We start from the raw sequence: 20049 nt of genomic DNA, 5'->3' as shown, positions 1-20049 counted from the left end.
TGACATTTCGTTAACTTTAAAATTAATGTAGGAAATTACCAACATAACCACTTTGCTTAGAAAAAACTGTCGGCTTATGAAATTTATTTCGACGTCCTCAGATTCTTACAAACTTTTAATATTTCAAAGTTTTTAACCGCAGTTACTTTTTTTATTTTTTCAATTTATAAATCTATACCGTTTTTTTAAGTTATTTTTACCGAAATTTATCAGCCTTGGCTTCTATAAATTCTCTCACAACTCCAGCTTTCTGCATTCCCTTCTCCATTGCGTTAACCCCCTCCCTTCTTTATTTTCGTTTGGGTGATTTCCTGTTTCTCTGTTCTTTTCCATTTTCCTTTAGTTTATTTAGTTCAGTTTTTTTGTTTGATCTGCTCTTTAGTTCATTCTATCTTCTTCATCTTAAGCTCCAAACTTTTGATGAAGAATTCACTTAATTCCCATGTCGCTGTGCTTGTTTTGACCTTCTGGGATTCTGTCTTTCTGGACATTTTGCTCTCAAAATCTCCATGTCGAAGAAATAAAACTCTGCCAAAATAAAACCATTTTTTTTTGTTGAACAGGGGCGTTTCTCTGCCCAAATTTCTCTCGCAAAACAGTGCACTCAAAGTGATATTTTAAGGATTATATTTGAGCTGCATTAAGATTTAAAATGGAAAATGAATCCCATACCATGTGTTTTGAAACTTAGTTTAACAGTAAACATGAAAGATATTTCCATGTGGGTTGGATGGACACTTACTTTTTTTTTTGTTCTTTTTCAGTTCAAAGAAATGGCTGAGCGTGCCCTTACCCGCGTCCACAGTCTGCGTGAGCGTTTGGATGAAACCCTTACTGCTCACAGGAACGAGATTTTGGCCTTGCTCTCTAGGTAATATGAAGCTGATTTATTTTTAAATTTGCTCTGCATGTTGCTTTTGAAATCTGTTTACATAATTGGTAAATTTTATTGTAGGATCGAGGGCAAAGGAAAAGGAATTCTGCAACACCATCAGATCATCCTTGAGTTTGAAGCTATCCCTGAAGAAAACAGGAAGAAGCTCGCTGATGGTGCATTTTTTGAAATATTGAAGGCTAGTCAGGTAAATTAAACCATTTTCTTTTTGTTTCTTTTGGTTACAGAGTCTTGATCTTGTTCATTTCTTTGTGGTAAAGGAAGCGATCGTGTTGCCCCCATGGGTCGCACTTGCTGTTCGTCCAAGACCTGGTGTTTGGGAGTACATTAGAGTGAATGTTCACGCCCTTGTCGTTGAAGAGCTCTCTGTTGCTGAGTATCTTCACTTCAAGGAAGAACTTGTTGATGGAAGGTAAACATATATACATTGCAGAGTTCATTTGATCTGTTTAATGAAGTTTGTTGGTCTTTAACAATGTTTCTTCTTCTTCTTTGCTTTGTTTTGCAGTTCAAATGGAAACTTTGTTTTGGAATTGGATTTTGAGCCCTTCAATTCATCTTTCCCTCGCCCAACTCTTTCGAAGTCGATTGGTAATGGTGTGGAGTTTCTTAATCGCCACCTTTCGGCAAAATTGTTCCATGACAAGGAGAGCATGCACCCTTTGCTTGAATTCCTCAGAGTCCACTGCCACAAGGGCAAGGTATGCCCCATAAAAACATAAGTCAAATTTGTTGCCAGTGCGAAGATCAGACATAGATTCATGGTATAGTCTATTTTGTTTTTGTGGGTTTAAAATACTGAGGGTTTTAGTTGTTTTTTGTTTAATTTGCAGAACATGATGTTGAATGATAGAATTCAAAACCTGAATGCTCTACAACATGTTTTGAGGAAGGCAGAGGAGTATCTTGGTACCCTGCCTGTCGAGACACCATATGCCGAATTCGAACACAGGTTCCAGGAAATCGGTTTGGAGAGGGGTTGGGGTGACACTGCCGAACGAGTGCTCGAGATGATCCAACTCCTTTTGGATCTTCTTGAGGCACCTGATCCTTGCACCCTTGAGAAATTCCTTGGGAGGATCCCATGGTGTTCAATGTTGTGATTCTTACTCCCCACGGATACTTTGCTCAAGACAATGTTTTGGGGTACCCTGACACCGGTGGCCAGGTTGTTTATATCTTGGATCAAGTCCGAGCTTTAGAGAATGAGATGCTCCTCCGTATCAAGCAGCAAGGACTCAACATCACCCCTCGTATCCTCATTGTGAGATTTCTTGGTTACTGCTTTGTTTCAGGTTTCTTCGGCATGTGATTTTGGCTATTTTGTATGCTTATATGCCTATTTTCTTTTTTCAGATTACTAGACTTCTTCCTGATGCCGTCGGAACGACTTGTGGCCAACGACTTGAGAAGGTATACGGAACAGAGTACTCGGATATTCTTCGAGTACCTTTTAGAACAGAGAAGGGAATTGTGCGTAAGTGGATCTCAAGATTCGAAGTCTGGCCCTATTTGGAAACTTACACCGAGGTGAACCACATGAGCCATTGATCTTCGTATATTCATTTCAAGGATGGTAGATCACATTTGTTTTATTTACTAGTAAATCTGTTTGTCACATAGGATGTTGCTCATGATATTTCCAAAGAGTTGCAAGGTAAGCCAGATCTGATCATCGGAAACTACAGTGATGGCAATATCGTCGCCTCCTTGCTCGCACATAAATTGGGTGTCACACAGGTTTGTGAGAAACAAATTTGCTCCGATCTTGTATGATGATCTCATATTTCGATGTATTTGGGTAAAATGACTTGGTTTTTTCACCCTTGTATAGTGTACCATTGCCCATGCTTTGGAGAAGACAAAATATCCAGATTCAGATATCTACTGGAAGAAGCTTGAAGACAAATACCATTTCTCCTGCCAATTTACAGCTGATCTTTTGCCATGAACCATACAGATTTCATCATCACCAGTACTTTCCAGGAAATTGCAGGAAGGTATATATGGATGATTTGTGTCCTCAGTATTTGATCTATAATATTTTCTTTAAACCCCATCCCTGAACTCCGCCGATATAGATCATTAACTCGATATAATTCTCTAATGATTTCCAGCAAGGACACTGTCGGTCAGTACGAGAGCCACACCGCTTTCACTCTTCCTGGTCTCTACCGTGTCGTACATGGTATCGATGTGTTCGATCCTAAATTCAACATTGTGTCCCCCGGTGCTGATATGGAGATATACTTCCCTTACACCGAGGAGAAGAGGAGATTGAAGCATTTCCATCCTGAGATCGAAGACCTTCTTTACAGCAAAGTCGAGAATGAAGAACACTTGTAAGTGCATGTTTTCCACTAGCAAAACCGATTACTAAAGCATGTGTTGTCTGATCTAACAATTTGTCCATGATTTTCCGACAGATGTGTGCTCAATGACCGCAACAAGCCAATTCTGTTTACTATGGCAAGGCTGGATCGTGTCAAGAATTTAACCGGACTTGTCGAGTGGTATGGCAAGAACGCAAAGTTGCGTGACTTGGTGAACCTTGTAGTTGTAGGTGGAGACAGGCGAAAGGAATCGAAAGATTTGGAAGAGAAAGCCGAAATGAAGAAGATGCTCGAGCTGATTGAAAAGTACAACTTGAATGGCCAATTCAGATGGATATCATCCCAAATGAACAGAATCCGCAACGGAGAACTTTACCGATACATCTGCGACACTAAAGGTGCATTCGTACAACCCGCATTGTACGAAGCTTTCGGATTGACAGTCGTGGAGGCAATGACTTGCGGTCTGCCGACGTTTGCAACTTGCAATGGTGGACCGGCTGAGATTATTGTCCACGGTAAATCCGGTTTCAACATCGATCCTTACCACGGTGATCAAGCTGCTGAGATACTCGTCGATTTCTTCGAGAAGTGTAAGGTGGATCCATCTCACTGGGACAAGATCTCACAAGGAGGATTGCAACGTATTGAGGAGAAGTAAGCTCTCACCAATTTCCTTCTCTCTTTTCATATTTGCGCCAACGTTCTATGCTCTGCTTTGTTCTGACGAACTACAAATTGTTGAAATGGTTGGAAATCAGATATACATGGAAGATCTACTCCGAGAGACTGTTGACCCTCACCGGAGTGTACGGATTCTGGAAGCATGTCTCCAACCTCGAACGCCGTGAGAGCCGCCGTTATCTTGAGATGTTCTATGCTCTCAAGTACCGCAAACTGGTAATTTTCTCATTCGGGTACCCTCTTTTAGTCGTTTCTTCAAGGTCTCTCTGGTTTTGATTGTATTGCTACTGGTTTCGTGATTGTTACAGGCTGAATCAGTTCCTTTGGCAGAGGAGTGAATTGAGGGTGATGAACAGCAATGTGCCGCTTCTTTTCTGGAGAATAATAATTGTTGTTTTCGCTTTTGAATTGGATAAGGGAAAAGAAAAGCCTCTTTGTATTTCATTTTGTGATTCTTCTTTTTCTTTGCCGGCATTGTTTGAACATGGCGTTTTGCGCCGCTCAATTCAAGCAAAAGGTTGTCCTTTTCATTTTTGATCTTTTTCTCTTAATTTTGGTTTTTATTTGATGAAACCTTAGTTTATTAAACCACATGGGACCGTTAGTAAAACCTATCTATTTAATCACCTATTTATTTTTTTATATTAATTATCTAATTATTATTTTTCTAAAATATATTTTATATTATACTAATTAAACGATTTTAGCGATTAAGTGATAATTCTTAAGATTTCATATTCGAACATCACATATATAAGAGTATAAATATTCATTATCAAAGGATTCAAAATCTTTAACATCTTATATTCGCTTCAGATTTATTAAAAAACTATTTAATATATTTTTTATTTTAATCATATATCCTTATGTTTTTCATCATCAATTCTATAAGTTATTCGCACAAATCAATTTATCTCAGTGGTTAAAGAAATTATTGTTCCTAAAGGTAATAGGTTCGAGCACCAATGATTGCAAGGGTGACTAAACGTTCATTGTCAAATATTTGAGAGTATTTAGAACAAATTCTACTTTGTATTCACCTTAGTTTAATAAAAAAAAAATAATCATAACCCATGCCCTTCGTGACTGCCCTCTGGCCAGAGAAGTTCTCTCCTTCACACCTTGAACCGACGTTCTTCTCAACACTCCCCTATCTTCTCCAAAAGAATGGCTAAATATTATTGTTGATCTGATTGACCAAAATCGCTTCGCCATTCTGCTTGTATTGCTCTGGAGTATATGGAATAGAAGGAATAAATAGGTGCATGAGAATAACCTGCAACCTGGAAGATTTGTCCACGACTATGCTCTACTTCTTTCAAATTTTAAAAGTGCACGGGCAGGTAACTTCACGACTAGAGAATGCGTTAATCCAAGCTGGAAATGTCCACCACAAGGTTCCTTGAAGATCAACGTCGATGGCGCTTGGCATATAAGGGATTGTGGCCAGATACCATAATGGCCTTGTTGTAGGGGCCATGCACTAAGAATGAAAGACTACCTCTCAGCTGAATTGGTTGAGGCTATAGCCTTTACAAAGGGCATTATTTTAGCCATTGAGAATGGTTGGAATGATATCATAATTGTTGAACAATTCATTTCTCGATCTCTCTGTAGTGGGTACCTACTTTTCTGAAGCTAGATGACTCCTTACTTCGCACCCTGGTTTCAGAGTTGTTTTTACTCGCACAGAAGCTAACAAGGTCGCACAGAAACTAATCTTGTTGACATGAGACTATAATCAAACAATTATGATTATTCATATTAACTATCGAGTTGGAAAGACTTACATTATCGAATATTGATCCCATTAGTAAAATATCATAATACAAACTCCTCTCACAAGCTATACCAGAATACACTCATTTCTTGATTTTATTTTCATCTGAAAAAATAAATATCGAGTTATGGACTTCATGATACTTGTGGACGTATTAGATTATTGTTATATACCTTTACAAAATGTACATTGCTATACCTATGCCGCCCAACTATACATGAATATCCACCTTTTCTTTTGCTTCAAATTTCCCTTCACATGCATTTACAAATATTACAAAGACCGACTACGCAGACTATTGACCCAAAAGTGTAGCACTTTGTGGCAAAGGCTGCTGCTCTTCTAACCCTACATTTCTTGTTTGTTTTTTTGGAGGTTTTTTTGTTCCAGAGGTTGTCTGGGATAGAAAATAGTTGCCAACACTAAAGCAAATGCAAGACCAACTACTCCACTAAAAGGTTGAAAGGGGTAAGCTTCAGTTACCCAGAGAGGATGGTTGGCCTTATAATTTACAACTCCACTTGTTTGTACAACAAAACTTGAAGCCATTATCCCAGCCCGCAACCCGATTGGAATTGCGAGGCTGCCCTCGTTTCTTTTCCGAATGCCTGATAGAGCCAATGATACAAGCCACAACCCGGGTATCGCCGTTAGAGACCTGCAATCCCATTGAACCATTTTCAGGGCAATTGTTAGCAACGTTTTTACTTTATATACACACACACATAAGATCCTCATACTACATGATTACAAAAAATGCAATCCAAACATTTGCACAAATGGTTACTTTGCCACTTTTTTAAAAAAAACATTTTACCTACTGATATTTTAATTTTTAGTCAAAACAGGCCATGTTGGATAGAAACCGTTAGTTGATTAATAATCATTCCATATTGATGTGACATTTTCACATGTGTTCAATTGATGACGTGGTATGTACCACATCACCCAACGTGATGACTTGTTACATCGCACAAAGCGATGACGTAACATATGTTACGTCAGCAATTTAACGCACTGGAAAATTTCATGTCAGCAACATAGGTTGACCATTTGTCAACTAAAGATTTCCATCCAACATTGTCTGTTTTGACAAAAAATTAAAACGTCGGCAATAAAATGCTAAAAAAATGGAACAAAGTGACCATTTGTGCAAACGTTAGGTGTATTTTTGTCATTATGCAATAAAAATAAAGTTAAAAAGAAAAAATGAAAAAGAGAGAACGAAAGGGGAAATGAGTTGCAAGAGAGAAAATGTTACCTCTGAGTCAAAGAAAATGCAATTCCTGATATGATAATTCCCCGATGATAGCCAAAATCTGCAGCAATTTCATCAGGCAACCATGATCTAAAAACCAGTTCTTCAACTAGCACAATGCCAGTAGCAGTAACAATTCCTCGAAGAGCCATAACAAACAATTTCCCATAAACTCGGAGCCTAGCCATGAAGTCCACAGATGATGGGAGAAAATTTGAAGGCAAAGACAAACTGACAAGGCCAAGCAAAGCATTTACAGATTGTATTAACATTACAAGCGTGACTCCTCCAATCAGGCCCGACAGAAGACCTGTGATCTGCAAGTAATAATGGAGATATTAACTCATTTTGTCTAGGATAATAGCAGCTGTTCATAACTGCTAAATTTAAGGTTTCCTCCAAGACTCAAACCCTTAATTGGCCAGGTGCAGAAAAGCAACAACCTCAAAGACATAAATCAACATGCATGATAAGAATCAGAAGCTAACATATGAGATAAATATAAATGCGCCACCATCTAGATTTTTCTTCAATAAAAGGTTTAAGCAAGAATCCATACCGTTGACGATGTCAAATCCAGTCCATATTGCTCATGAGGTTTTTCATAACCACGTATTCTTTTCCCCCATAACATGACAAGTGTCATGAGAGCAACGTATAAGCCAATAATGGAAACAAGTTCAGTGAACTTGGAGGGATTATTTGTTGTCCAGCTCCGCACAAGAGTTGGAAGCAATGGAACAATAACTGGCGACCACAAAACAAGACCCATGCTGACAAAGCTAAGAATCCTTTGGGAAGAAAGCAGGACACAAGAGGAAGAGTACATCAGTACAACAAGAATAGATAGATGAAAAACATAAATCTAGGCGGAAAAGTAGAACACCACCAGCTCCTAGCACCCGGATATATTATATATATCAGAAATGCCAAAACCAAAGGTGGGTTGGGAAGGTTGCCAGCACTTAGTACCTTTGGTAGAAGGGGCGTTCAGCTATATGGAGAAATGAGATAAGCCTATCCGCTAGACTCACTGCACCACGTATACCACCCCAAAGCAAAGCAACTTTACCAACTAGCCTCAAAATGCCACCCCTTTGTCCCAAATCTGCTAACATAGCAACCAATCTGCTGACAAAGACACATGTAAGTAGAGTTCCGAAGAAAACCAAACAGACAACTTCAAATGCAAGGAAACATAAATCAGGCATATGATAAAGACCTTTCGTGATCCAATTCACCATCCTCACCAGTACTTTCCAGGAAATTGCAGGAAGGTATATATGGATGATTTGTGTCCTCAGTATTTGATCTATAATATTTTCTTTAAACCCCATCCCTGAACTCCGCCGATATAGATCATTAACTCGATATAATTCTCTAATGATTTCCAGCAAGGACACTGTCGGTCAGTACGAGAGCCACACCGCTTTCACTCTTCCTGGTCTCTACCGTGTCGTACATGGTATCGATGTGTTCGATCCTAAATTCAACATTGTGTCCCCCGGTGCTGATATGGAGATATACTTCCCTTACACCGAGGAGAAGAGGAGATTGAAGCATTTCCATCCTGAGATCGAAGACCTTCTTTACAGCAAAGTCGAGAATGAAGAACACTTGTAAGTGCATGTTTTCCACTAGCAAAACCGATTACTAAAGCATGTGTTGTCTGATCTAACAATTTGTCCATGATTTTCCGACAGATGTGTGCTCAATGACCGCAACAAGCCAATTCTGTTTACTATGGCAAGGCTGGATCGTGTCAAGAATTTAACCGGACTTGTCGAGTGGTATGGCAAGAACGCAAAGTTGCGTGACTTGGTGAACCTTGTAGTTGTAGGTGGAGACAGGCGAAAGGAATCGAAAGATTTGGAAGAGAAAGCCGAAATGAAGAAGATGCTCGAGCTGATTGAAAAGTACAACTTGAATGGCCAATTCAGATGGATATCATCCCAAATGAACAGAATCCGCAACGGAGAACTTTACCGATACATCTGCGACACTAAAGGTGCATTCGTACAACCCGCATTGTACGAAGCTTTCGGATTGACAGTCGTGGAGGCAATGACTTGCGGTCTGCCGACGTTTGCAACTTGCAATGGTGGACCGGCTGAGATTATTGTCCACGGTAAATCCGGTTTCAACATCGATCCTTACCACGGTGATCAAGCTGCTGAGATACTCGTCGATTTCTTCGAGAAGTGTAAGGTGGATCCATCTCACTGGGACAAGATCTCACAAGGAGGATTGCAACGTATTGAGGAGAAGTAAGCTCTCACCAATTTCCTTCTCTCTTTTCATATTTGCGCCAACGTTCTATGCTCTGCTTTGTTCTGACGAACTACAAATTGTTGAAATGGTTGGAAATCAGATATACATGGAAGATCTACTCCGAGAGACTGTTGACCCTCACCGGAGTGTACGGATTCTGGAAGCATGTCTCCAACCTCGAACGCCGTGAGAGCCGCCGTTATCTTGAGATGTTCTATGCTCTCAAGTACCGCAAACTGGTAATTTTCTCATTCGGGTACCCTCTTTTAGTCGTTTCTTCAAGGTCTCTCTGGTTTGATTGTATTGCTACTGGTTTCGTGATTGTTACAGGCTGAATCAGTTCCTTTGGCAGAGGAGTGAATTGAGGGTGATGAACAGCAATGTGCCGCTTCTTTTCTGGAGAATAATAATTGTTGTTTTCGCTTTGAATTGGATAAGGGAAAAGAAAAGCCTCTTTGTATTTCATTTTGTGATTCTTCTTTTTCTTTGCCGGCATTGTTTGAACATGGCGTTTTGCGCCGCTCAATTCAAGCAAAAGGTTGTCCTTTTCATTTTTGATCTTTTTCTCTTAATTTTGGTTTTTATTTGATGAAACCTTAGTTTATTAAACCACATGGGACCGTTAGTAAAACCTATCTATTTAATCACCTATTTATTTTTTATATTAATTATCTAATTATTATTTTTCTAAAATATATTTTATATTATACTAATTAAACGATTTTAGCGATTAAGTGATAATTCTTAAGATTTCATATTCGAACATCACATATATAAGAGTATAAATATTCATTATCAAAGGATTCAAAATCTTTAACATCTTATATTCGCTTCAGATTTATTAAAAAACTATTTAATATATTTTTTATTTTAATCATATATCCTTATGTTTTCATCATCAATTCTATAAGTTATTCGCACAAATCAATTTATCTCAGTGGTTAAAGAAATTATTGTTCCTAAAGGTAATAGGTTCGAGCACCAATGATTGCAAGGGTGACTAAACGTTCATTGTCAAATATTTGAGAGTATTTAGAACAAATTCTACTTTGTATTCACCTTAGTTTAATAAAAAAAAATAATCATAACCCATGCCCTTCGTGACTGCCCTCTGGCCAGAGAAGTTCTCTCCTTCACACCTTGAACCGACGTTCTTCTCAACACTCCCCTATCTTCTCCAAAGAATGGCTAAATATTATTGTTGATCTGATTGACCAAAATCGCTTCGCCATTCTGCTTGTATTGCTCTGGAGTATATGGAATAGAAGGAATAAATAGGTGCATGAGAATAACCTGCAACCTGGAAGATTTGTCCACGACTATGCTCTACTTCTTTCAAATTTTAAAAGTGCACGGGCAGGTAACTTCACGACTAGAGAATGCGTTAATCCAAGCTGGAAATGTCCACCACAAGGTTCCTTGAAGATCAACGTCGATGGCGCTTGCATATAAGGGATTGTGGCCAGATACCATAATGGCCTTGTTGTAGGGGCCATGCACTAAGAATGAAAGACTACCTCTCAGCTGAATTGGTTGAGGCTATAGCCTTTACAAAGGGCATTATTTTAGCCATTGAGAATGGTTGGAATGATATCATAATTGTTGAACAATTCATTTCTCGATCTCTCTGTAGTGGGTACCTACTTTTCTGAAGCTAGATGACTCCTTACTTCGCACCCTGGTTTCAGAGTTGTTTTTACTCGCACAGAAGCTAACAAGGTCGCACAGAAACTAATCTTGTTGACATGAGACTATAATCAAACAATTATGATTATTCATATTAACTATCGAGTTGGAAAGACTTACATTATCGAATATTGATCCCATTAGTAAATATCATAATACAAACTCCTCTCACAAGCTATACCAGAATACACTCATTTCTTGATTTTATTTTCATCTGAAAAAATAAATATCGAGTTATGGACTTCATGATACTTGTGGACGTATTAGATTATTGTTATATACCTTTACAAAATGTACATTGCTATACCTATGCCGCCCAACTATACATGAATATCCACCTTTTCTTTTGCTTCAAATTTCCCTTCACATGCATTTACAAATATTACAAAGACCGACTACGCAGACTATTGACCCAAAAGTGTAGCACTTTGTGGCAAAGGCTGCTGCTCTTCTAACCCTACATTTCTTGTTTGTTTTTTTGGAGGTTTTTTTGTTCCAGAGGTTGTCTGGGATAGAAAATAGTTGCCAACACTAAAGCAAATGCAAGACCAACTACTCCACTAAAAGGTTGAAAGGGGTAAGCTTCAGTTACCCAGAGAGGATGGTTGGCCTTATAATTTACAACTCCACTTGTTTGTACAACAAACTTGAAGCCATTATCCCAGCCCGCAACCCGATTGGAATTGCGAGGCTGCCCTCGTTTCTTTTCCGAATGCCTGATAGAGCCAATGATACAAGCCACAACCCGGGTATCGCCGTTAGAGACCTGCAATCCCATTGAACCATTTTCAGGGCAATTGTTAGCAACGTTTTTACTTTATATACACACACACATAAGATCCTCATACTACATGATTACAAAAAATGCAATCCAAACATTTGCACAAATGGTTACTTTGCCACTTTTTTAAAAAAAACATTTTACCTACTGATATTTTAATTTTTAGTCAAAACAGGCCATGTTGGATAGAAACCGTTAGTTGATTAATAATCATTCCATATTGATGTGACATTTTCACATGTGTTCAATTGATGACGTGGTATGTACCACATCACCCAACGTGATGACTTGTTACATCGCACAAAGCGATGACGTAACATATGTTACGTCAGCAATTTAACGCACTGGAAAATTTCATGTCAGCAACATAGGTTGACCATTTGTCAACTAAAGATTTCCATCCAACATTGTCTGTTTTGACAAAAAATTAAAACGTCGGCAATAAAATGCTAAAAAAATGGAACAAAGTGACCATTTGTGCAAACGTTAGGTGTATTTTTGTCATTATGCAAATAAAAATAAAGTTAAAAAGAAAAAATGAAAAAGAGAGAACGAAAGGGGAAATGAGTTGCAAGAGAGAAAATGTTACCTCTGAGTCAAAGAAAATGCAATTCCTGATATGATAATTCCCCGATGATAGCCAAAATCTGCAGCAATTTCATCAGGCAACCATGATCTAAAAACCAGTTCTTCAACTAGCACAATGCCAGTAGCAGTAACAATTCCTCGAAGAGCCATAACAAACAATTTCCCATAAACTCGGAGCCTAGCCATGAAGTCCACAGATGATGGGAGAAAATTTGAAGGCAAAGACAAACTGACAAGGCCAAGCAAAGCATTTACAGATTGTATTAACATTACAAGCGTGACTCCTCCAATCAGGCCCGACAGAAGACCTGTGATCTGCAAGTAATAATGGAGATATTAACTCATTTTGTCTAGGATAATAGCAGCTGTTCATAACTGCTAAATTTAAGGTTTCCTCCAAGACTCAAACCCTTAATTGGCCAGGTGCAGAAAAGCAACAACCTCAAAGACATAAATCAACATGCATGATAAGAATCAGAAGCTAACATATGAGATAAATATAAATGCGCCACCATCTAGATTTTTCTTCAATAAAAGGTTTAAGCAAGAATCCATACCGTTGACGATGTCAAATCCAGTCCATATTGCTCATGAGGTTTTTCATAACCACGTATTCTTTTCCCCCATAACATGACAAGTGTCATGAGAGCAACGTATAAGCCAATAATGGAAACAAGTTCAGTGAACTTGGAGGGATTATTTGTTGTCCAGCTCCGCACAAGAGTTGGAAGCAATGGAACAATAACTGGCGACCACAAAACAAGACCCATGCTGACAAAGCTAAGAATCCTTTGGGAAGAAAGCAGGACACAAGAGGAAGAGTACATCAGTACAACAAGAATAGATAGATGAAAAACATAAATCTAGGCGGAAAAGTAGAACACCACCAGCTCCTAGCACCCGGATATATTATATATATCAGAAATGCCAAAACCAAAGGTGGGTTGGGAAGGTTGCCAGCACTTAGTACCTTTGGTAGAAGGGGCGTTCAGCTATATGGAGAAATGAGATAAGCCTATCCGCTAGACTCACTGCACCACGTATACCACCCCAAAGCAAAGCAACTTTACCAACTAGCCTCAAAATGCCACCCCTTTGTCCCAAATCTGCTAACATAGCAACCAATCTGCTGACAAAGACACATGTAAGTAGAGTTCCGAAGAAAACCAAACAGACAACTTCAAATGCAAGGAAACATAAATCAGGCATATGATAAAGACCTTTCGTGATCCAATTCACCATCCTCCTTTGTAGGTACAATAGGACCAGCAACTGACAAGGCTTTCTCCGCAAGACTACTGACCATATTGATTTGGTGTTTGTCACCTACTGTTTCCTCAGGAGTTCCAGGTTCTTTATGCTGATGATATTTCCCTTTGAATGTCTTGGATGAACTTTCTGCAGTTCCCTTTTCTTCTAGGGGATCCTTTGCATTGTTATACACCAGCAAGAATGAGCAGAATACAAAGTTGGAGTACATAAAGCACAACCAACATGCATGACATATAATAATAGAAGATTAAAAGTTTGAAATATTTTTTTTAAACTTTAACCCAACATTTCCTTAGATGCTCTTGCTACAAAATGGATATGCCTTGAGCAGGCTTTTACCATTTTGGCAAAAACTAAAACTAGTAATTTAACCATGAAAGATAAAGTCAAAAAGGTTCCATGGGAGTCAGACCATGACAAACATGAAAAAACAGTTAGAAACAATTAAATGAAGTAATTATAAGCATAATTTCTAGAGAACATCATACCTAAACGACTATAAAATTCAAAGAACAACTTGCTGATAGAAATATTGTTGAAAATCCTTATTACTAGCCAAATTTTGCTTAATATTTAGTAACAAGACAAGGATATCCCTGCTAAACCAGGCTTGAGCATACAGGTTTAACCAGCCAACAAAAAAGACATAAATGCTTATATAAAAAATTCTAAAGAATCTAACTATTACCTGATTTGGCAGTGGCGCTAGCAAAGCTGATGCTCCCAGAGCAGCTGTAACAACACCAACCATGACATCGTCTTTGTTTAGGCCTTTCAAACCACTTTCTACCTCTTTTTTACTACTGGGGACATGCAAAGTACCATTTTCACTAGTTTTATAAATAGGTGATTTATCAATATCCATTGTACTAGTCTTATCATTATTTCCCTCCAGAGATATTTGTATTTTTTCATCAGCTTTAACTTCACTTTGATCACCATCATGAACTGTAGATAGATAAAAATACTTCCTCAAACCAGCTAAGCTAGATCCTATAATAACACCCATTGGCAGCACTCTCCTTAGACAACTTGTTCTCTGAACAGCAGATGAAATAGTCTTGATAACGTTCTCTCCATTAAGAGTACCAACTTTATCTGAGGTATTGCCAATAACACTCTCTTTGCCCTCAAAATCATTAAGCTGCTCATCATTTCTAATACACAGAGACACTGCAGTTGCAACTGTTTCAATATCTATAGCAAGTTGAGATTCCATTTCTTCCATGTCAGATGCACTCAGCCTGCGATCAACTTCCACCCTCAAAGAATCCAATATGGTAACTTCTACAAGCTGCATCAATTCCTCTAATCCCCTATAGTCCTGTCCAGCATTTCCATTCATATTGCCACTAGTCTCAAACTCTACAACAGGGTCATGCTGTCTCTCAGTATCTAATGTTACATGTGATGTTTCAATGCAATTTTCCATTTCACTCACTTTAGCAGATGGAGCCTGAAGCTCTCTGCTATGAGTTGTAAGAACAGCATTAGAATCTCCGTTCTCTCCTGGTTGTTCTAGGAGCATCCACTGACCTTCTTCTGGAAAGTAGTCGAGCAATAAAGCAGTAGTTGCATCTACATCTAGTGGTTTGGTCATTTGTTTTGAAAGCAAATATTTGTGGAAGTATTTACTATATGGAAATACCTCATATTGACTTGCATTTATGTGCAAAGGAATGCTATTTATGGGTCTATCTGAATAATCAACCAGAGGTTTACGACCAACTGGACCATCATTGTTTCTTGGCAAATCCAAACTACTACCTGCAATATTTCCCTGAGAATCATCACTACCGGTCTCCTTAGATGGAACAGGACTTTGTGGGGATTCCTTCTGCAGCCATTCACTTGTTGAGTCATCCTGCAAGACTGTACCGTTTCCACGATCATTATTTGTGGGAGGATCATGCAATCTATCAGAAATCATAGCCTGGCTATTTTTACTGCTTTCAGTCTCTCTTAATTTGTTAGCATCTTCACTGCCCTCGTTTTTTCTAGATGTATCTTGCGTCTCAGGCAGAGTCTCAGTATTCTCAGTCCTAACCTCATGTCCATCACGAGAATCATTTTCTTTTTCCTCCTCAAGTTGATCAATCATATTTTCTATCACATCAAACACACTGTTAACAGCTACTTGGGTGGAATCATCCATCCCTGTCAGAGTATCTAATGCTTGAGAAACACTGAAGGCTGGAGTATTGGAATCAGTGACGGTGGACTTATTTTGATCAGATGAATGTTGCAGATCTTTTTTCTGATCATTGTTCTTTTCCCCTTCCTCTGGTTGGGCTTCAGAAGATCCTTCAGACGCCATTTTATTTTGGTCAGTCAAAGAATCCATGACTATTTCTTCCTTTTGCTGGGAATTATTACCATCTCGGTCTGCTTTGGACTTGCCACTAAGTATTTCATCTGTGCTACCTTCCTTTTCAGCATGGGCAGTCAAATTAGGCTTAGCACTAGTTTCTGATCCTGGTTCAATTGAGTCGGCATGCAGAGAAGCCTTTTCCTTGTTGAGATCATCACTTCCATGAATTTTTCCCAATTCATTTGTATCCTTCTTGACTGAAGAAGAAATATCACTGTGATCTCCACTTGTTGGTTGAGATTGACCTACCTCCCCAAACTTTTCCATATTTTCTAAAGGCTGATATTCTGATCCCTGTCCAGAAGTAGCTTTCTCCAAGCCAACTTGATTGCTATCAGTCCCATTTGCCAAATCCTCGGCTCTTTTTATCTCATCTGGAGAATGAGCTTTACTGACACTTTCTTGCGCTTTGACCCAAACCCTGATTGCATTTTGGGAATCCTCTCAATGCCTTGTTTTAAGTTTGTGCCATGAGAATGCATGATAACTGATACAGCTCCCGTGAGTTTTTCACGAACATCTTCTGGAACAGCGTCTTGCAAAGCTTTCATAACTGTTTCTCCTTGATTAACAGCAGTCAATACCTGGATGTATATACTCAGATTATTTAACATACCTAAATTTTGTGTCCCATATTCTTTTTCCACATACCTAAAGTTCATATCTCCAAATTCTTAAAGTCATGCCTGCTTAAAATTGATACTTAGATAACCAAGCATGCCAGACCAGAAAAATTAAATAAAAAAAGGAAATAAACCATATAAGCTCAATTTTCCAACAAAATATAGATACCAGCAAACCATGAGGAAAATCATAAACCAATTAAAGGAAGTCAATCAAATACAAAAAGACCCAAACATTTAAATTACTCATTTAAGAAATATATTATATATCATAAAACTTGTACAGTTACATATTTCCTTCCCACAAGCACATTTGCAGAAGCCGTCCTTTACATTAGCTTATCATTTTGATTGTTCAAAATGCAGATTATACTTGATGCAAACTACAGAAAACTGAAGGCTAGAAATTGATGAATATGTATTGACATTTTTTTAAACCCAGAATGACAATACATGTGAGATAAAAGAACAAACTGCTATGTTTACAAGTCCTACCTTCTGCTTCTCTGCTTCTTTCAAAGTTCCGGGCATAGTTACATCAAGCATATTCATAACTACTTGTGCAGTTTGTAAAACTTGCCCTATTTCACCAACTTCAGGTACAGCTTCCTCTTTGACCAACTCTCCTTCAAGAGGTTTGGTCTCTGCTGACAAATCTTTGAGCGAATCTTGTCTGGACTGTTGGTGTATGGTAGCAGCTGTACCACCATCTTCTAACATGTCTCTTGTAGGACCAACAGAATAGCCATTTACAGAATTTGAACTAGAAAGATCCAAAAGCTTCTTAGTGTTTCTTCCTTTACCAGTCAACCTATCTTCTGTAAAAACTAAGCCTTTTGAAGGACTGATGGTGATGTCAACATCATTTAGAAGAGGATGTCGACCCTTTAGGAGTCCAAGCTCCACCGCAGTAAGCCACTATATAAACCAAATGATACTAATGAGGAATATCAATTGCAATATACAAGGAAAAACTTTATCAAGTTCGATGACATAAGCTACAGAACATGTTACTCCAGCTCGGTTAGCATAACTTGCAAAAACCAGGATATAGTTAGCAATGGAAACATCTTATCATGAAATATGAAGTAAATTCTGTAGGATTTAAATTGTTTGAACCTCAAAATCCAATTAAGTGAAGGAACACGGATGAGAAAAGAGAAGATGAAGACATTACCTCAATAGTAAGATGATGGCACCAAGACACTGTAGCTCTATATGAAGAACAAGAACAGAGAAGTAGGCTGGTAAAAGGATTTTCTGCAACCAAACCATGTGGAATGGATAACAGTGGAACTGATCCGTCATCATTCTGTAAAAAGAAAAAATTATAAAAAAATAGGTTTACCATCTAGGTTTCCTCCTTCCCCAATGGGGGAGTTAGGTTCTGAGCCACCATATGAACATGCAGATGATAGAAACAGAAAAAATACAAGCTATTGCAAGTCCTAAAAGATATCTTCTCAAACTAGAAAGCAAAATTATAATACATTTAGTCAATATTTACCATTAAAGTAGGTAAATTTAACAATGTCTATTTTCAGCATTTACAAATGAATTTCTTGAAGCAAGAAAACAATAATCTCACATTTGACATTTAATATAAGTACCTCGTGATAGCATTAGCATCAGAAGTTCTAAAAGGTACCTGTATAAAAAGAACCGGGATCTTCACATTGTGAACTAGGCTTCGTGAACTAGATTTGGAGTAAAAGTCTTCTATGGCCTCAAAGCCATAAGAGATCATAGATATTGCCTTATCAAAGTCACGGACAGATTTGGCCGATAAAGCCTTTTCCAAATCAAACCCTTTTGATCGGCCTTGAAATAGCTCCTAGATCATTCGTGAATCAAATGAATTAGTATTGAATGCTAATGTATAATGAAGCATACCTAAACACTGAAGCCATCAAGTGATTTTGAGTGAAAAGCTACATATTTTTAAGCAATAACCAACCTTATTAGATCGTAGAATATCTATAAGTCCACCAGTGAGTTTTTCATCTAAAGCAATGTGATAAGGAGTCAATCGTGTGGCCTCTTCCAAATCGAAAGGATTGTCTATGCAAGTTGCAGCTGTCAAAGGTGTTTTTTCACCAACTTCTCCCAAGTATTTTGCCAACATGTTTGCACCATATCCCCAGCCAACACCCATCAATGTGTTCCATGGCCTTGCCTTATTGATGAACTGTATAGCTGTGGAGATATCATCACTGTCAGCAGCTGTGAACAACCTACATATATGAAGTCGTTAAGTAGCCTTGGTTTCAGACGGCTTTTCAAGAAATTTACAGGGAGAAACAAAGCACCCAGCTTAAATTAGATAATTCACTTGATTAGCCTAGCTGAGAAACTAATTTCTGTGGAAGGAAATAATTCTTTCAAGTAAAAACTCCCCACTTACTTCAAACATGTTACAAGTATTTTAAACAAATGGCAATAAACAAAAGAAGTAATGAAACAATACTCACAAAAACGAACAATTTTCACTTCCAGAATTCAATAGCTTACCGCGGAGTGGTGAGTGGCGAGCTAGCGCAACCTCTAGGATTCATAACAACCGGAAAAAACCCACAAAAAACCGCGTCCTTAACAAACTCCTTGATCTTCTCGTCCATACTACCCTCCGCCGTTCCCGGAACCACCAACACCGTAGAGTCCAATCCATGTTCTTCGCTCAAGTTTAAATTCGCCGGCCAATCAATCGAAACGACACCGCCATCCTCCGTGTTTATACAAACTCTCTGGTATTCCAACTCATTCGGCTCCTCTCCTCTGTTCCTGCTCGCCTGTATCATCCTCCCGCTATCTAGCCTCACGAAATGCCTATCTTCCTTCACCAACCTCTCGTTCACATCCTCCATCAACTCAGTCCCTTCGAACGATATGGAGGGGCATCGGAGGATGACGAAGCGGTTAAAAGGCGTCGGACTGGTGAACAAAACCCACTCCCCGATTTCGCAGGCATTGTCTCGACCTCCGAACGCTAAATTCAACCGCGACGATAAATAAAGAGCAACGCCGGAAGTTAGACCCAAAACCGGAGCGAGAAAATCGAGCGAAGGAAGGTTCTGGAAAAGGTTGTTATCGAAAGAGAAATTGGATTGGCTTTGGAGAGTGGGGTTGGAGCGGGAGATCTTGAAACGGCGTCGTCGTCTGAAAACGCGAAATTCGCGGATACGGAAAGAGTTTCGAGGGAAGCAGAATAAGAGGTTGTTGGAGCAGTTGGGCGCGAGAAAGACGCTGGTGGTGTAACCGGAAGAGATGCTCATGTAATTTTTTTTTTCTTTACTGTGGGGAAATGGAAATTTGAGTTTCCAGAAGGTAGTATTATAGATAAAACAGAGACTGGAGGAAAAAAGTGAAGGAAGTTCGAAAAAGAGCGGATGGCGACGGTGACGGGGTGGTGTGTGGTAAGGAGTGGTGGATAGGTGTTTAAAATTCGGTTTTAATCGAATTAATTGATCGAATGGGTTAATTCGGTTGTTCACTGAATTAGTTTGGTCA

The 20049-nt window shown here is 38.7% G+C and overlaps 3 protein-coding genes across 3 annotated transcripts; 2 read left to right on the top strand and 1 right to left on the bottom strand.

The window, feature by feature from the left end:
• Window positions 1-214: 214 nt before the first annotated feature.
• Window positions 215-4447, top strand: LOC120157047 (sucrose synthase-like). Its single transcript, XM_039168307.1, is given in 15 exon segments — window positions 215-303; window positions 765-871; window positions 956-1082; window positions 1156-1307; window positions 1404-1596; window positions 1729-1972; window positions 1975-2159; window positions 2252-2425; window positions 2519-2635; window positions 2730-2835; window positions 2838-2895; window positions 3013-3237; window positions 3322-3885; window positions 3990-4128; window positions 4221-4447. Coding segments are annotated over 14 exon segments (2412 nt in total). The 5' UTR covers window positions 215-303; window positions 765-773; the 3' UTR covers window positions 4251-4447.
• Window positions 4448-5834: 1387 nt separating this feature from the next.
• LOC120157049 lies at window positions 5835-19867 on the bottom strand. The gene is given in 14 exon segments (XM_039168309.1): window positions 5835-6350; window positions 6954-7267; window positions 11364-11372; window positions 12834-13065; window positions 13247-13402; window positions 13497-13702; window positions 14237-15189; window positions 15226-16350; window positions 16353-16503; window positions 17038-17460; window positions 17720-17854; window positions 18191-18376; window positions 18500-18776; window positions 19054-19867. Coding segments are annotated over 14 exon segments (5238 nt in total). The 5' UTR covers window positions 19815-19867; the 3' UTR covers window positions 5835-6040.
• On the top strand, window positions 8355-9774 carry LOC120157048 (sucrose synthase-like). Its single transcript, XM_039168308.1, has 4 exons — window positions 8355-8569; window positions 8654-9217; window positions 9322-9460; window positions 9552-9774. Exons 1-4 carry the CDS (start codon window positions 8466-8468, stop codon window positions 9579-9581), a joined length of 837 nt encoding a protein of 278 aa, XP_039024239.1. The 5' UTR covers window positions 8355-8465; the 3' UTR covers window positions 9582-9774.
• Window positions 19868-20049: the final 182 nt, after the last annotated feature.

This window comes from Hibiscus syriacus, unplaced genomic scaffold, assembly GCF_006381635.1.
Source record: "Hibiscus syriacus cultivar Baekdansim isolate YM2019G1 unplaced genomic scaffold, ASM638163v2 tig00111238_pilon, whole genome shotgun sequence".
Classification (NCBI taxonomy): domain Eukaryota; kingdom Viridiplantae; phylum Streptophyta; class Magnoliopsida; order Malvales; family Malvaceae; genus Hibiscus; species Hibiscus syriacus.
The sequence above is the reverse complement of the archived record's forward strand: the minus strand, read 5'-3'. Positions and strand labels throughout refer to the sequence as shown.